The sequence below is a fragment of the Chinchilla lanigera genome, unplaced genomic scaffold (assembly GCF_000276665.1).
Source record: "Chinchilla lanigera isolate Chin_1 unplaced genomic scaffold, ChiLan1.0 scaffold00022, whole genome shotgun sequence".
NCBI lineage: Eukaryota > Metazoa > Chordata > Mammalia > Rodentia > Chinchillidae > Chinchilla > Chinchilla lanigera.
Genome location: NW_004955423.1, coordinates 8,870,650 through 8,887,265, shown reverse-complemented (window position 1 = coordinate 8,887,265; position 16,616 = coordinate 8,870,650). Strand labels below are relative to the sequence as shown.

The 16,616-nt window shown below is 40.5% G+C and overlaps 1 protein-coding gene across 1 annotated transcript in view; it reads left to right on the top strand.

Moving 5' to 3' along the window:
- Window positions 1-16,389, top strand: part of Wdr63 (WD repeat domain 63) — a 57,194-nt gene extending 40,805 nt beyond the window's left edge. Inside the window, exons 17-23 of the mRNA XM_005385141.2 lie at window positions 82-203; window positions 1,569-1,632; window positions 7,496-7,626; window positions 9,434-9,638; window positions 11,666-11,757; window positions 12,941-13,063; window positions 16,089-16,389. Coding sequence (XP_005385198.1) covers window positions 82-203; window positions 1,569-1,632; window positions 7,496-7,626; window positions 9,434-9,638; window positions 11,666-11,757; window positions 12,941-13,063; window positions 16,089-16,235 — 884 coding nt within the window. The 3' untranslated portion in view covers window positions 16,236-16,389. The remainder of the gene's footprint in view (window positions 1-81; window positions 204-1,568; window positions 1,633-7,495; window positions 7,627-9,433; window positions 9,639-11,665; window positions 11,758-12,940; window positions 13,064-16,088) is intronic.
- Window positions 16,390-16,616: the final 227 nt, after the last annotated feature.

Here is a 16,616-nt window from a genome sequence, read left to right as displayed (position 1 = left end):
GACATAAAAGCTAACCTATCTATATTTTAAAAGGTCTCTTACTGTAAACATTTACTTCTTCTATCCATTCTCCTCTGAAAGACAAAATGTTAGCCCAGACCAAAGTGATAGAAATGAACCCGTACCACAATCTGGAAGCTGGGCTAGCCAATCTTCTCAGGCCGATCGATGACTTCTGCACCAAGTTCTTTGTGGGAACTGAGGTAAATTGGAGTATCTGTTTCTAAAATGAATGTTTAATAACACCAACATATATTATTACAACCCCGCTGTACATGTTTGCTTTATGGTTTACAATACTCATGCAATTTCATGTTTTAATGTGCTTATTTGCACTTCAGACTTTTAAACTTATGCTTCATAGATTCACATCTGTAAGTTCCTTTACAAACATGGAAACATCTATAACAGTAGGGATGCTTTTAACTAGTAAAGTACTGACCAATCTGCAAATATTCATTGCACAAATATATGCATGGTGTGGAAGGAACCATGCTAAGCAATATAGAATTACTAACAAAATATATTGCTTTGCTAGGCTAACACAAGTTAGTATAAGAGTGACAAACTCAATTTAGAAAAAAATAACAATGTGCATAATAACAATAATGATCAGCATGTTTCAGCACCTATTATAATAATAACCAAAGCAAGTTCCTATGCATTGGACATTATTATGAGACATATGCATTGGACATTATCAGTGCCCGTACCAGGTATATCTTCCTAATTATATCTCCTTTAATCTCTGCAATCCTGTGAGGTTGACATTATTATTCCCATTTATGGTTGAAGAAATAATTCTTAGAACCTTACCTAAACTTAGACAAAAAGAGAGAAGATACTCTTTTTCACTCATGACTCTCATTTCCTGAAGTAAAGGGTTTCCTCTCAGGCAAAGCAACAGCTTAGACTTCCCAGAACGTAACTTGCATTCACACTGTGTAGTCTGAAATGAACCAATGCCAGACTCTGGAGAGTGGAGCGGCTGTCAACACAGAGCTAGGCACCTGCAGCAGATGCACAGCACAGTCCCTCTGTCCTGCAGGCACTTTCTGCCCACTTAAGAAGTGCACAGTGTCAGTGTGATAACAGCAATACCCACCGAGAGGCCACCAGGACAAGAAGGAGGAGGAAGGGAAGATGCGGAGGTGACCAGGAGTGGACTAGACATTAGTGATTGAAAAGAAATTTGAAAGATCGGGATGGGAGTAAAGTTTCAAGCAGAAGTAATACGCTGAACAATATTGTGAAGTTATAGAAGACTAAGATTTGTCTGGAGATAAAGAAAACTTTGGCAACTGAACACTTGGGAGTCTCATACATATTTCCATAATTACCCATATTCTCCACATCACTGTATGGAGATGAAAACAACGTGTTTTTTGCCCTATTAAAGTCAAGTCCAGTAATGATTTTGAGGCCTTTCTTCCCACTATGTCAAATTATTGTTTGATCATGTTGACCAGTTGCTTTGTCTTGGTTATAATCAGTCTTAGCACATGGACATGAGGTCTTTTTCTTTGAAGTTGTCACTGTGTTCATCAGGAACCTGTAACATTTTTTAGGAAGGTGAAGTGATGTACGCAGATTGGAAAATGGAAAAAGATCCTGACACCGGCAGGATGATGGGTAAGTTTGTGGGTTAGTCTGTCTTCGTAAGATTGTCCTTAAATTTAAACCACCTGAAGGAATCTTATCCGCATCCTAAGTAACTCCAGTCCTGGTCCTGCTGGTGTTGGGAAGGACACCAGCTCCCCAAAGGGAGGGATTTGACTAAGTGGCATAATTGTCACCTGGAACCTTGCTAGAAGTGCATAAGAAAATCTTAGATCCTACCCCAGGGCTGCTAAACCTGAATCTGGATTTTAATAAGGTTTGCTAAGTAGAACACTGACTTACACAAGCTTAGATCATGAGACGCTTGAACAATTTAACTGAAAAATGACTCCCAGGTATTTTTCCTAGGATCTTAGGAAATCTGAACTCTGGGCAGCTGAGCAGAGGTATGTGAATCATACCCAATAAGAAAATAAGCACTCGGATAAAGAAATTTGACTTCATATCTTTAATACGCTCAGAGCCTTGGGGTTCACAACTGCAGCTACTTTAAAGTTTTGAATTTGATCATGGCATGAAAACTTATCTGAACCATTCTTCAAAGTTTGGAATGACCACAAGCAGCTGTTTGCAGAAGAGGATCTAGTCAGTCTCTGGGTGGTTGGGGTGAGTGGAGAGTGAGTCAGAGCCACAACCTCCAGGGGACAGCTATTGGGGGTGGCATCTTCACCTCAAACCTTGCTGGGTATATTGGCACATGCCTGTAATCTGAGCCCTGGGGAGGCTGAGGCAGGAGGATTGCCATGAGTTTGGGGCCAGCCTGGACTACATAAGCAAGTTCAAGGCCAGCCTGAACTACATAGTGAGATCCTATCTCCAAACAAACAAACCTTACACACACACACACACACACACACACACACACACACACACACCCAATACACTTTAGTTCTACTGAGTATGGCTCCAGAGACCAGAGTCAACCTCCAATCTGGGAATGCTTTCTTCTTGGCCACGCCTCTAGGGTAGGCATTTCCTCTTAAAGCAAAAGCACTTGTACTTTTCTTCTCTAGTATTCCCTGGCCAGAAACCCAAATGTAGGGTATGGCTAACAGTGGGGTATCAAGATGAAAGAGGGTCAAGTGCACACAAAACAGACTTCCTTTTTTCCATTCATTCTCAATTCCATGACTTAGAGTTGAACTCAAAATTAGATATTTGATATAGTTAAGTACGTGAAACTTCTTTCACGCTCATGCATCCATTGATTCAGTAGCTCATGAATGTTAATAGTGCATATGCTGCATATCAGACACTGCATAACATGATAGGGATCATCTTCACCTCACCCTTGGGGCACAAGCTTAGGGCCTGATGCTAGAACTTGGTTGTGCATAGACACCGATGCCCCCTGGTCTCAGAGATTCTCTTGGACTTCCAGTCCCATTCCTCCAGTCAGCTTCCTAGACTGCTTTTGACGGAGCCTGTGATAAACAGATCTATTTTAAGTGGATTTTATTCCACTTATAAAATAATCAATAATAATAAACTTAAAACCCAAGAGCTTTATGTTGGAAACCTTAGTGATGTTGATTTGTTCTTTGCTTCTTTTATTTATTCATCAGATCTTTACTGAGAACCTACTATGTGTCAAGTACTAGAGATACAAAGATCACTAAGATATTCTTTTTCCCTAACGGTGTTCCGCATATTAGAAATTCAGGCGAATAAACAAATGGTGGCATTACAGTGTCACTAGTGCTGTAAGCAAACTCAAACCGATGTGGGAATCCAGGGAGGAACTGATTCTCTTGGACTGTTAAGAAAATTTCCTATTAGTGACACAGTATTTCCAGATAGAGAAGACGCGGAATGACACTCCAGGTAGAAGGAGCAAAGACAGGGGGCTGGGGATTTAGCTCAGCGGCAAAAGCGCCTGCCTGGCAAGCGCAAGGTCGTGAGTTCAGTTCCTGGTACCGGAGAAAAACCAAAAAAAAAAAAAAGAAGAAGCAAAGACAAAAGCACGGAAGCCCAAAAGAGCAGTGGACAGCTAGCAGACAGGGAGATCTCCTGGACAAATCAGCAATGGAGAGACACCAGCAGCAGGAGAGCTCACATGAAGGATGCTTGGGTCCAGATGACAAAGAGCCTAGAGAGTCCTCCAAATAACTGTAGACTTTATTCTAGAGCCACCCATATAATCAGAAACTACCCTGGCAGGACAGCAGGGGCTGGATTAGTCTGCTGTTAGAGCTTGTAATGGAAACAGAATGACCAGTTACAATAGCCCTGATGAGAGATGGTAAGAACTGAAATACAGGCATGGTGACAAGGACAAGTAGCCAGGAAAATGTGGGGTAGAGAGGTGGGGGGATCAATAGGCCAACAGGATGTGGGTGGTCAGGACAAAGAGCAGTTGTTTTTAATTTTCTGGCATTTAGTTCATTTTTTTAAAATGGGAATAGCTTTAAGCACTGACTATAAAGGATTACGGTTGTAGTTGCAATCATCAGTCAAGTATTTTGTAATGTGAAAAGATGAGCCACCTTTTATTCCCATTGAATAATGGTCGAAGTACCAGGAAAGCCAATGCATGGATGCCCTGCACTGCAAACCCCGTGCCTTCTTTACATTCAGTGAACTGAAGGTGTTTTCCTTGGGAGCTCCCAGCCCCATAACTTCCACTAGCACCATGGAGGCCTCCTGACCCCTTTTGCTTATCTCAAATGCACAACCAGGCAGGAAGGGAATTTCTTCTCCTTAGGAGAAACTTGTATGTGGTAAAGAAGGCCAAATCAAACCACATTTCCAGACGACCTGAGAGACAAGCCAGAAAATGCAGACTTTGAATGCCAGCAAGTGACATAATCATTTCATGTAGTCTAGTCTCAAATTCTCAAATCAAATCAGCACATTATGTGCTGGGCATTCCTCCAAGCACTTTCTTTGTTTTGGCTCCTGTTGTGATCCTCAAGGTTGCCCTTTGGGGTTGCTACCGCAGGTGGCAATGCAGTCTGCCCTCAGCGTCTGTGCTCTTAAAAACCTTACTGTACAGAGTCTTGTATTAGATAATGACTCTGGAAAGCTGCCTTTTGTTGATTGTAATTGCCATATAACCACCTGGCCTTGATGCACTGGCGCTTCATTTAGTAATTTTTGGTCAGCTGCATTCATTGTTGAATGGCTTACAGCTCTTTCAAAGGACTAAATGAAGTGGGCTTCTGTTTTAAAGAACAAACCTTCTAGTGGCTGACATTGCTATCCTTGGCAATCAGTACAGTTTCCAAACTCTGGGAAGGCCTTGTTCACGAGGGTCAGGTGATGTCTCAGGAAGTCACTAACCCTGAGGGCCCTGACTGTGCTCCAGGATTAAAGATGCTTGTTTGTGGGTATTGTACCTTACCAGACATTGTGGTTTGGGTCTGGATGTCCCCCCAAAGCGTCACGCAGACATATGGTTTTCTCAGAGGTGTCTGAATCTAGAGTGTGTGATGGCTTCATAGTGCAATGCTGGGATTAAGGGTGCTGGGATTAAGGGTGGGATCAGTCCACTGATTGGATTGGCACTGCCCTAATCCTGGTAGACTGGATACAGTATGAGGGATGGAAAGAGGCTTGTCTCTGTCTCTCTTGTTGCTTTTGCTGTCTTCTTCCACCATGAACTGTTGCTCCCTGCCATGAGCCACCCTGCATTGGAGCCAGCTGATTAGGGACTGAAACCTCCACAAACTGTGAGCTAAATAAACCTGTCCTCCTTTAACTTTGGGTATTTTGTCTCAACAACAAGAAAAGTAAGACACCAGGAATCTTCTAGTTCACTTCAAGATGACTTTGGTCAGTGGGAAATTGGCCCTCTTTTTTTAAAAAAATCCAGAAGAACTTCATTTTTAAAATGTATTTATGCTTTTTTAAAAATGTATTTAAATGTATTATGCCATTTTTAAAATGTATTTTAAAATGTATTTGTGCCTCATTCCCTTTTTTAAGAAACAAAAATTTAAACTGTGGTAAAATATACATAAAATTTACCATCTTAATGACTTTCAAGGGTACAGTTCAGCAGCATTAAGGACACGCACACTGTTCAGTAACCAAACTCCAGAACTCTTTTCTTCTTGCAAAACTGAAACTCTACACCCATGAAACACGAGCTACCCATTCTTCCTTTCCCCTACCAGCAATGGAAAACTTTTTAGAGTGATAACCAACACCCCACTGTGCCATGCATGCCATAGGTTCCGCACCACTGTGAGACCCTCACAATCACCATTCCGCTTTCTAGCTCTCTAAATTTGCCTACTCTGGGTACCTCAGGTAAGTGGAACCGTATAGTATTTATCCTTCGGTAAATATTTATTTATCACTCTGGCCTTATTTCATTTATCACTCTGGCCTCAAGTTTCATCCATGTCTTAGCATGTATCAGAACTTTCTTCCATTTTAAGGCTGAATGATATTCCATTATATGTGTAAACCACGTTTACCCATTCACCCGTCAGGGAACACTTGGGCTGCTTCCTCCTTTTGGCAATGATAAATAATGCTGCTATGAACATGGGTGGATAACTATCTTACCAAAACCCTACCTTATAAGCTTCTCACAAGATGTAATAGGTATTTTTTTTTGGCTTACTGTTCCATTAGCTTTCTGGGGGCCATGGGAAGACCAGCCCTCAAGCAACCATTTAGAGGACGAGATTCAGAATGTTAGTGGTTTTAGTATCAGTTAGCCAGACGTTGTGGTTTAGACTTGACAGGAATATTTTTTATGGCCTTTCCTGGACTTGTGGGTGTGAGCAACAAGGAGTGTGGAGCATCCCACTCTGCAGCCAGGCCTGAGGGACAGGAAACCCAAGTAGACTCCCCTGAACGCTGGCTGAAGAAACCAGAGCAGCAGAAAGAGCCTGGGGCCTGGCACAGGGACTAGAGGGAACTCTGAGCTTTGCATCCTGCTAAGTCTTCCCCAGTCAACAACTGGAAACTGCATGGAGCCCATTGCTGTGGTCAGAAACATGGCTGTTATCCTTAGCATATCATCTCTCACTCTCCTAGTCAGGCTGTCTCCACATCCCCATTCACAAGCATTTCTTGATTGTTCACTCAGAACAGTCTCCTGTGATGTCTGCCTCTGCTTCTGCCGACCTCTAATCCAGTGGTGGTGAACCTATGGCACGGGTGCTGCAGTGGGCTGTTTGTGTCATTGAAAGCTCTAAAGGTTCACCATCACTGCATCCATCCCCTCCAACAGCAGCCAGAGAACCTTTGGAAATGTCAGTCAGATTGTATCACTGTAGGCCTAAAGGGCTCACTGAAACACACTACACTTGGACTATGAAGTCTCTCTTGCAAGGTCTCCTGTAGTCTGGGCCCTCCTGGATCCTGTTCATTTCATGTCTCATGCTGGGATTAACAGATTCTAGTTCTGTTGCCTTCTTCAAGTGCACAAAGTCACCAAGGACTATGGTGTGTGTCCTTCCCTCTGTCTGGAACACTCCTCCCCACCAAAATCTCCCCATGCCCAACTGCACTCAGCCCTAAATGACTCCTTCAGAGACACCATTTCTGTCTATCTAAATTATGAATGCTGCCTGTTGTTCTTTCTTGTAATATTTTCATTTCATAACATTCTTTATACTATTTAATTGCATACTCTAGGACTTGTTTATTGAGTAGCTGTCTCCCCCACCAGATTGTGAGCTCCACGAGGACAAGATCATGCCTTTCTGGTCATTATTTATCCAGCCTTCCACAGTGCTTGGCACACATAGACAATCTACAGATATTTATTGACTCACTGAATGAATTAGTGAATAACAGCATGAATATTCCTCTGATCTTTCAAAGTAGCCTTCATGGAAAGTTCCCTAGACTCTCCGTAAAAAAAGGAAGAGCTATCCCTTGGTAGATTCAAAAATGGCCTTTTTCCCTCCACCAGCAAAGAAACCAGTGAGCCTCTATTCTGTCCATGATGGAGTTGTTCACACTGTTCAGAGATCACCTTTTTACAATGACATTATCCTCACCGTTGGGGGATGGAATATAGCCATCTGGAAAGAAGGTGTTATGGTAAGTGGCCCGCAAAGTGAGGGAGTGGGTGTGTGGTCCTTTGTTACTGAGAAAGAGAATAGGAACAATGGCTGGTTGTGACAGGACAGTGCCTGTGAGGTACTTTTTAGAGAAATGAGAACAGATGGCCTGGGCTTCAGCTTGTCAGCAGAAACACTGTAAGCCTTTTGAAAACACAATCATTTGCCTTTTTTCCTAAGGGAAGGAAACAACATTGCAAGTCCATTGTTCTTCAAAACATAGCAATCTTTTCTTGGAAATACATAACATGGGAAGTTGGCTTGACTTATGTTTTTGCCTTCCTTTAAAATATACGATAGGACTCTGATTGTGGGATAAAGCCCAAAAAAGAAGTGATGGGCCTTACATCTTTTCTTTTACATCAGGAATTCATTGACAGGGTCAGAAAGTAGGAGTGAGTAGGCTGAGGGGTCTGTCACCAGGAGGTCATAGCTTGTCCAAAGACGTACATGGGACAAAGTACAGTAGGAACAAGAGCTGAGGTAGGAAAGAGGCTGGATTCAGGCAGATGAAAGCTAACCTACCCAAAACTAGAAACCCCAAAAATCCAGTGAAACAAGGGCATAGGGAAATCGAACATTTTGTGGTAATATAAACTGATTTGTCTTTCTGATGAGAAATTTGAGATTACTAAAAGCTGAAAATGGTGTATGTATGTGTGTATTTCACAGCTAGAATGTATATATATATAGGTTCACCTTCTAAAATTTTTAACTTACATGAGTACTTTGAAAAAAGGAAATTTTAAAATGTGTGAGTATTTGTACAAATTTGTCACTTAAACACTGGAAATTACTTAAATGTCAATCAACAAACAGACTTCTACTTTATACCAATATATTTCTGTGTGTTTAAATTTTTTTTTTTTTTTTTTACAATTACTAAGCTTTGCAGTTAAAGAAAATTCAGGCAAGATTGTCAAAAGACTTTCCAGGGACCAAGAACTTGGCTGCCTGTAGAAACTGAACTAACTGGGAGAAATGGAGGAGGTTTGGAGTGTCATTTCTGAGGAGCTCAGGAACATTCCTTTCTCCACAGCAAAATTCCTCACACATGTATAGAAGGGTGGACGATGGTTCCATGGTTTGGTTTAGTTGCTGCAGGTGGATGTAGACACGCACACACTTAGTTGATAGATGGAGCCTGACAGTGACTAGAAAGCAAATTCCAATCTTTTTGTTTGAAAACCTCCAAAGTGGGCAAATTAGCCCATGGTAGAGGAAAGCAAAGACGATCCCATGATGCCTTTGTGGTCTCAAGTCTCCTCCAAATATATTTGTAAGTCATCAGATGCTCCCATTTGAAATTGTTTAATGAAAATTTGCCATCTCTGCTGTTGATTTTCAACATGCAGTTCACAACTGGACTTGACAGGCTGTTTGCTTTTACGGGCCACCAGAGCTGTTTCCATGGGAAGCAGACACATGCTAGCAAAACCGAAGTAAAAGCAAGTCTCCATTCATCTAGTGCCCAAAGATCCTCACAGAAGTAGCGACGAAGTTAGAAGCATTTGAATTATTAGAACCATCAATAGCTCAGTTGGAAGGTTTGGTCTTTGCTAAAACGCAAGTAAAACAAGCAACATAATGGCTTATGAAAACAAATAGGAAAGAAAAGGGCTTGCCTAATCTAAAAACACCACGACAAAAGGCAGGAAGACTTTCTAGTGGGATGATTTTGCATTAAAGATCATGGCCAGCTGAGTTGTACTTCATTCAAATCGTTGTGTGTTTCCCTTGAATAACAACTAAAATTTTTAATTGTGTTTTTACAATTTTGTTCAAAGTCTGGACCCCTCCTTCAGTCATGCTGTGCTGCGAAAAGGTACACCGCAGGGCACTGGTCCCTCACAAGGCCGGCTGTTTTCTATATTGGCCGAGAAGATGGATATGTTGATATCTGGGACCTTCTGGAAAAAACCCATGAACCAGCCCAGTCACAAAACATTTGCATAACTATGATCACCTACATTAAACCTTGGACCTTTTCTGGTATGTTTATGCAAATTAAATGAACTAAGTTGTTTTAGATGACTTGGGAATATTTAGACTTGCATCAGGAAAGCCTCTGATGTTTTTTCTCCGGGCTTTGTTTTTCTTCCCATCTCACCCTTCTCAGCTTTTCTTTTCCTGTCCCGTCCTTTTCCTTTTCTTTTCCAATCTTCCCTTCCCCTTCCCATTCTCCCTCTGCTCTTTCCACCTTCTTGCTCTCAAATCTTGGATACAGCCTGAGCTGCTCTCACTGCTCTGACTCATCAACAATGATTTCTAAGACAAGAATCAACTGAGAGTCTGACTTTGAAACATGCGATAGAAAACATCCTCCTCGTCTTCTCCAGGTCTGACAGGGTGATCCCTAAATCTTTACTAGTTTTTGCTGTTGTTTTTCCGGATAGAATGTTTTATTTCTTTAGCTTTTTATCTTAATACATGTTTTTCATTACATCACTTTTTTGGTTCTCCCATGGCCATAGCAAACAATTCTCTTCATGAGATTGAGTAATTCTCTGGGATTATTTATCCATAAACTTTCATCTTTGGATTAAGTAGGAGGAAAAAAGCATTATACGACAATGCAAGCATAAAATTCAAGGGTGTGTCTATGGAAAGTAATTTACTTCCTTTGCTCTTGACTATGGGGTTTGCATAGTCCTTTTTTTGCAAATCCCATATGTTAACCATTCCTAAATGAATTTTGCTCTTTTTCTCCCAGAGATATATAAACATATCCCTCTCTCTCAGAACGGTAGATTTGGAAACTCAGTCTTCAGAATCTGTGGGGTGTCACACTCTAGTTACTGCTTAGACATGTGTGTCACCAAAATGTGTTTTCTCATCTTTGTTACAAAACATTACTTCTTACCTGCAGGGACTGAGCCTGGGATTCAGAACTTTGAACCAGACTCTGAAAATGAGAGGAGAGGAAAATATCACTTTCTCTGATGAGAGAGAACATTAAAATGCTCCAACACATTGTACAAGTGGTGATCCAAATATACTGTGAATGTTAAAAAGAACTTAAAATTATTTCAGTGAAAGACACATGGTTCAGAACAATTGGCTAACTGTGGGTAAAGTGATGAAGAGCATTTGGGCGGGGGCAGGTAACGGCGATGTGTCTTTTATTATAATACATTATTTAACATTCACTGTATTTTTTTAATCACTGCTCATTGATCAAACATGTACAGCAATTTCCGTCAAATAAAAACATTATGGTGTATCCCAATCCACCTTTATACTGGATCTGGCCCATGTGACTTTTGGCTCTTCCCCAAAGTCAAAATGACCATGAAAGATAAATGTTTTGAAGTGATTCAGGACATGGAGGCAGCCACGACAGCTCAACTAAACACTCCTGAAAGACTTCTAGAACCACTTCAGCATATGGCGAGAACACTTCAGAAAGTGGCGAGTAGGATAAGTCTATTCAAAGCAAAGAGAGCATATTGGGGTGGGGGTTAATGGCAGTGTTTCTTTTACCGTGATAAAAATGTTTTAATTTTTTATTGCATCTATATATTTTATCCATTTTAAAAGCTTCAAGTAAGTAATTTGTTTCAATAATAGGAAAACTGTGTCTCTGGCTGTCTTTGAAACTCCTCTGGAATATGGTATCCTTTAGCCCTTACTTCATTTGGCAAAAATGTGCTTCATGAGTTTTCTTTGAAACTTTCCATGTGCTCTTTCTGTTCTGCTCACAAGTCTGCTCAGCAGGCCTAGCCACGGAGTCAGCCATCAGCTACAGACCTTATACAGACACCAGAAAAGCAAGATTGGAGGTGACGGGGAGGCTAACAAAGGCCCAGAGTCTTAGCTTTGATCACATCAACTGGAAAAAATATCTTTTACATGTTTACTTGGTCCAACCATGAACATCTGATGAAAATGCCAAGAGCGTTGTAACCACAGCGGGTCCTTTGGGAAACCGCAAAACAAAACACACTTCATGTTTAACCTCTTAAGATAGTTTTCTGTTTGCTGATATTGCCCCCTGTTTTTTTTATTTCATCTTTCAGCTAAGCAGCAGTTTATAGCCATAGCTGATTATTATGGAACACTGCATATACTAGAAATTCCTTGGACATTAAGTCACCCTTCCAACAATGAGGTTAGTAACTTGTGACTTTGAGGATTGATGTGACCAGATCTTGTCAGGGAATATCTTAGAATATTTTTAAAAGGCAGCATTTTTGCTTTATAAGAGAATAAAAGACGTAAGCACTCAAAATAAAAGGATGTACTTCTGTCACATAAGTTCAGTAGTTTGAAGTTAGGAAAAAACCCAACCATGAGATGGAAAGGAAGCCAAATAAATGAAGCCTAGACTCTGATAGAACTGATTTGGAGATTTATATCATAGAAGGTCCTTTGCAAGTTGAAACTACATTTTAGCTCTGTCATCTCCATGCTGTTTTTCCCTGAGCGCCCCGCTGACAGTTTTATGCATCTTTCCATCCTCCTCCTCCACCTTAATATAGTGCAGGCAGCACATCTGAAATGCCAATATTCTGCACCTCAGCCCTGTACCCGCTCCAAGCAATGTCAGTAATGAGGTTATGCAAAGATCAATGGATAGAAATATATGTGTATGTACAACCAACATTAAATATGTAGATTGCCATCTGTTGCAAACCCCGGCACCAGCCAATTACTGGCAGGCAGCAAGTATTCCCTCCCCCTCCTCAGGCGGCCTCCCCCAAGGACTCTTCTGACTTTGGGCCTCTGTGCTTTTGCCTCCCTGCTAAGTGCTCGAGGGAACCGGGAACTCAGTTCTGCTTCCAGTCCCTTTAGGGCCTCCACTGATGTCCTCAGCGGGGTTTTCACATTTGGTTGATGACATGAAGCTTCCCTCAGTCTTAGAAGTGAGGAGGAAGAAAATGGGAAAAAACAATTCCCAAATGTTTCTGCTACAAAATTACAGGGTCTTTTGTTTGTTTGTTTCTGCTTTTTACAATTCCCTCCTTCAAACCCTACTCCTCTTCTAGAAATCTCCAAGTCCCAGGACGTAAATCTAAGTACAGCAGCCTCAAACTGGAGCCAGCTGCTCTGGTAGTGGGCCTATGGACACCATTTCCAAATTATATTCACCTGAAGGGTTAGAAGTACAGTATACCAAAGTAGACCATCTACTCCATGATTAGAAAGGGGGTAATGATCAGGTAGTGACCAGGAGGATTAGGCGGGTAGATGAGATAGGTAACCCTCCTGCAACAGAACGTCTAACAGGGCCTTAAGAAGACCACAGGGGCTTCCCCAGGGTTGACTTTGCTGTGGACCTGTATTTCCAACAGGTATCAAGTGTTAACTACTACTTTGATAGAGAAGTCAAGCATCTGGAATATGTAGAACAGCGCAAAAGTATTCGTGAGCAAGAAAAGAAGGAAATGGAGTTAGAAACTGAAAAGAAAAAACATGTAAGTTTCAGAAATGAAAGTTGTTTTCTTTTTTCCATCAGTGAAAATATGTATTCTGGCTTTTCCATAGTATTCTGTAGGAATACTATGCTTATCACAACCTTTTCTTGGTCTAATGAGAGTCACGAGAGCATTTGGTTTTTTTCTTGATTTCTTATCCCATCATGAATGAGAACTACCAGTTGGACACTTAGTGATATTCCATCCAATTCAAGTTTCTGCAGTTTACTTACTATAGTTTCAAACATAGTACAAATATAATGATTCAAAATTTTAATGTTTTCATAACATAGAATTTTAATATCTGATGAATAATGTATTAAGGTAGGTAGCATAAAAAGAGTTGAATATTGGAATCATGACATGTGGGTTCAAATCCCACCTCTGCCACTTAGCTACTAGGAGATTGGGAGCAGTGTGCTCATGTTGGCTGAGATTCAGTTGCCTCATCTAGGAAATGGGATACTGACAACCACTTTGGATGATTGCTATAAAAGTTTCAGTTAAATAACTTGACAAAAAGTTGAGTGACATCAAATGGGAGCTAGTATAATTATAACAATAGGTAGATGACAAATAGATAAGAAACATGATGAGGGCTTTATAGGTAAGTAGATGCCACTAGAGACCATACTCATAAGTGAAATAAATCAGACCCACAGGTATAAATAACATATTGTCTCCCTAGTGTGAGAACCTGAAGGAGTAAATAAAATTGAAAGGTACAATAGTTATTGTGGTAGGGAAAGAAACTCCTCAGTAGGAAAGAGCAACTCTAATGAAGGAAAGGAGAAAAGAAAGAAAGAAGGGAAATATATATACATATATAGTAGCTAAGATAATTGTACTATGAACTTCTATTGATTTATTGAAAGGAACAGTTAATGTTTAATTGTTTGATCAATCTTGCATACCTGTATCTGGTAAACTGAGCAACTACTTTGAAGATAAGTAATACAACAACGATTATCGCCGGGCGTGGTGGCTCATGCCTGTAATCCCAGCACTCGGGAGGCTGAGGTAGGAGGATTGTTGAGAGTTTGAGGCCAGCCTGGGCTACAAAGTGAACTCGAGGCCAGCCAGAACTGCAGAGCAAGACCCTGTCTCAAAAAGATAAAATAAAATAAAATAAAATAAAATAAAATAAAATAAAATAATAAAAAATAAATAATGATTGTTGATTTCCTATCATCTTATTTTGAAATTCTGTATCATTTTTATAGTTTTTGTATTGTTTTGTTTTTGTTATTTTGTTTTTGTTTTTTTCTCTTTAAAATAATAAAAAAAATAAAATTAAAGAAAGGAAGGATGAGTTTTACTATACTGTGTTATACTGGAGTTGTGATACTTAAAAATAGAGAATTTGGTGTAGGACACATCCATCTTAAATCCCACCAACAAAGAACCTGAAGATCTAAAGCCTTTACCCTCCTGTTTCTCAGCCGTTCTCTGTTTCATATCAATTCCATGGCTTTGTTGGTCTTCCTTTACCCACGGGAATTTGGGGCTTTTAAATATTCTGTGGATTCAGGTCTTTTGTCTTTCTCACTTGACATCACCTCATTTAACATTTCTACTTTTTTGCTCATTCCCTCCTTTCCCCTTTTGTCACCAATAATTTCATCACTGATCCCATCTGTTGTCTCCTTATAGCCAAATACAGAGCCTCTTCTAACATAATTATGCACATGAGACTTTGTGTCTTCATTAAAAGCACCAGCATGTGGAAATACTGTAACACTAGCAAATAGATTAACATTATCTCTTACTGTAGATACTAATTAGTTCAATAAAAACTGTGGGACTCAGCTCAAAAACATTGTTTAGTGGTGACAAAGTATAAAAGGATGCCAATTAATCAACTTCTCATTTCATTCCACTGCTACAAACAAATCGGTCTTGGCTTTGTCCTTGTGCATACTTACAAACATCGGTTAAAATTCTGTGGCAGGAGATAATCTGTCACTCTTGTCCTTTGCCAGCAATTAGCCACAGTTTTTATAAGTGTTTAAGTACCATAGCAACAATTCCTAATTATCTGCAGCAGTTGAAGCATGTAGAATTGTGGATAATCCAAAAAACTTGCCTGTGAAACATTTTTTAAACGACTGAACATTGCATTAATCATATTTTGAAACTGCATCATGCCTTCTAGTTTCCAAAACTTGTCTAACGTCTTGGAAGATCATTTCCATTTGACACAGTACCTTCTTTTAAGCAGAGCCTCCACTTCTCAAATTTTCTCTGGAACGAGATCATGGATAAGTGAATTAATGTTAAAGGGCTCTGTTAGATTTGGAACATGAAAAAGGTCACTAAGGAAAAACAATTAGCATTAGTTGGAAAAGAGAATGATATCGAAGAACCTCGGGATTGTAGTGGGATTAAATGAGTTAAAATATTCATAGCACTTAGCCAGTGGCTGGCACATAGAAAGTGCTAGTGAGTTTTCACTGTTGGCATTATTGCAGAGGGAGAGGGGTGGGTCACACGGCCTGGCTGGTCTTCATGAGTACCTGCCAGGTGCCAGGCATGAGGCCCATAGCCCCAGGGCAATCAAACACCTGTCTCCTTGCAACCGCGGATCCTGGACACAGTTCACTTCTTAGAGGGTGACAGTAATTATAGTTCTAACAGCATATGAAACGGGCAATTTGCTAACTGGAATTGCAGTGGGAGAACCAAAGCTGGGAAAAGTAGTTATTGCCATGTGATCAACAAGCGATACCATCTGTATGGGACTTAGGGCAATTCTGCAACCTCTAGTCAATGATTTCATCTCCAGGCCACATAAGGAAGGCAAGGGTTATGGGGAAGAAGCGTAGAAGAGAGGTGTTTTGTTTTTATCTTGGGGCGAGGTATTGGAGGGTCCGGTCTTTTCCATTCTCCAACTTCCCAGGGCGTCAGACTGCCCTCCTGTCCTAGATAGCAGCAGCTATGTCGTGTTTAAAAACAGCCCCTTGTCATTCTTTGGTAATTTTGTCTGTTAGCACCTTATGATAATAATTTCTTCTTTTTCCCCTAGAAAACATACCAAAAGTCAAAAGAACAAATGGAAGCTGAATTAAAAATGGAGTATGACAGTTATTTGGAACTGGAAAAGACCATCCTCATCAATCTTGGCCTACTCAAAGCCCCAGAGATAGTGGGGTCGCACATGGAAATGATATAGAAAAGCTCTCTGAAGGGGTGTTTGGGGGATTCCGTGGGTCTTCTTTCTCTCTTTATTCATTACTAATTTAAACTAGCAAACCGAACGTACATAGGTTAACTGTAAATATAGACTTGTATTTCACTGCTATTAAAACTCTTGAGTTCTAGCAATACGATCTGTTCCAGATTTTGTACTGAGTAGTATGGAATTTTGTTTTCAATAAAAAAATGTTTGTTTTCCTACAGTAGGACAGACCTTCAGACGTCCCCTCCACCCCATTCCTGGCCATCTATGCAGTGGCCCTAACCCTAACAGAAGAGAAAATCAAGCTTTGCTCCTACCTATCAGTAGCTTTTGGTCATCTCCCATAGGGTGCTTCCCTTACACCACTGCACACAT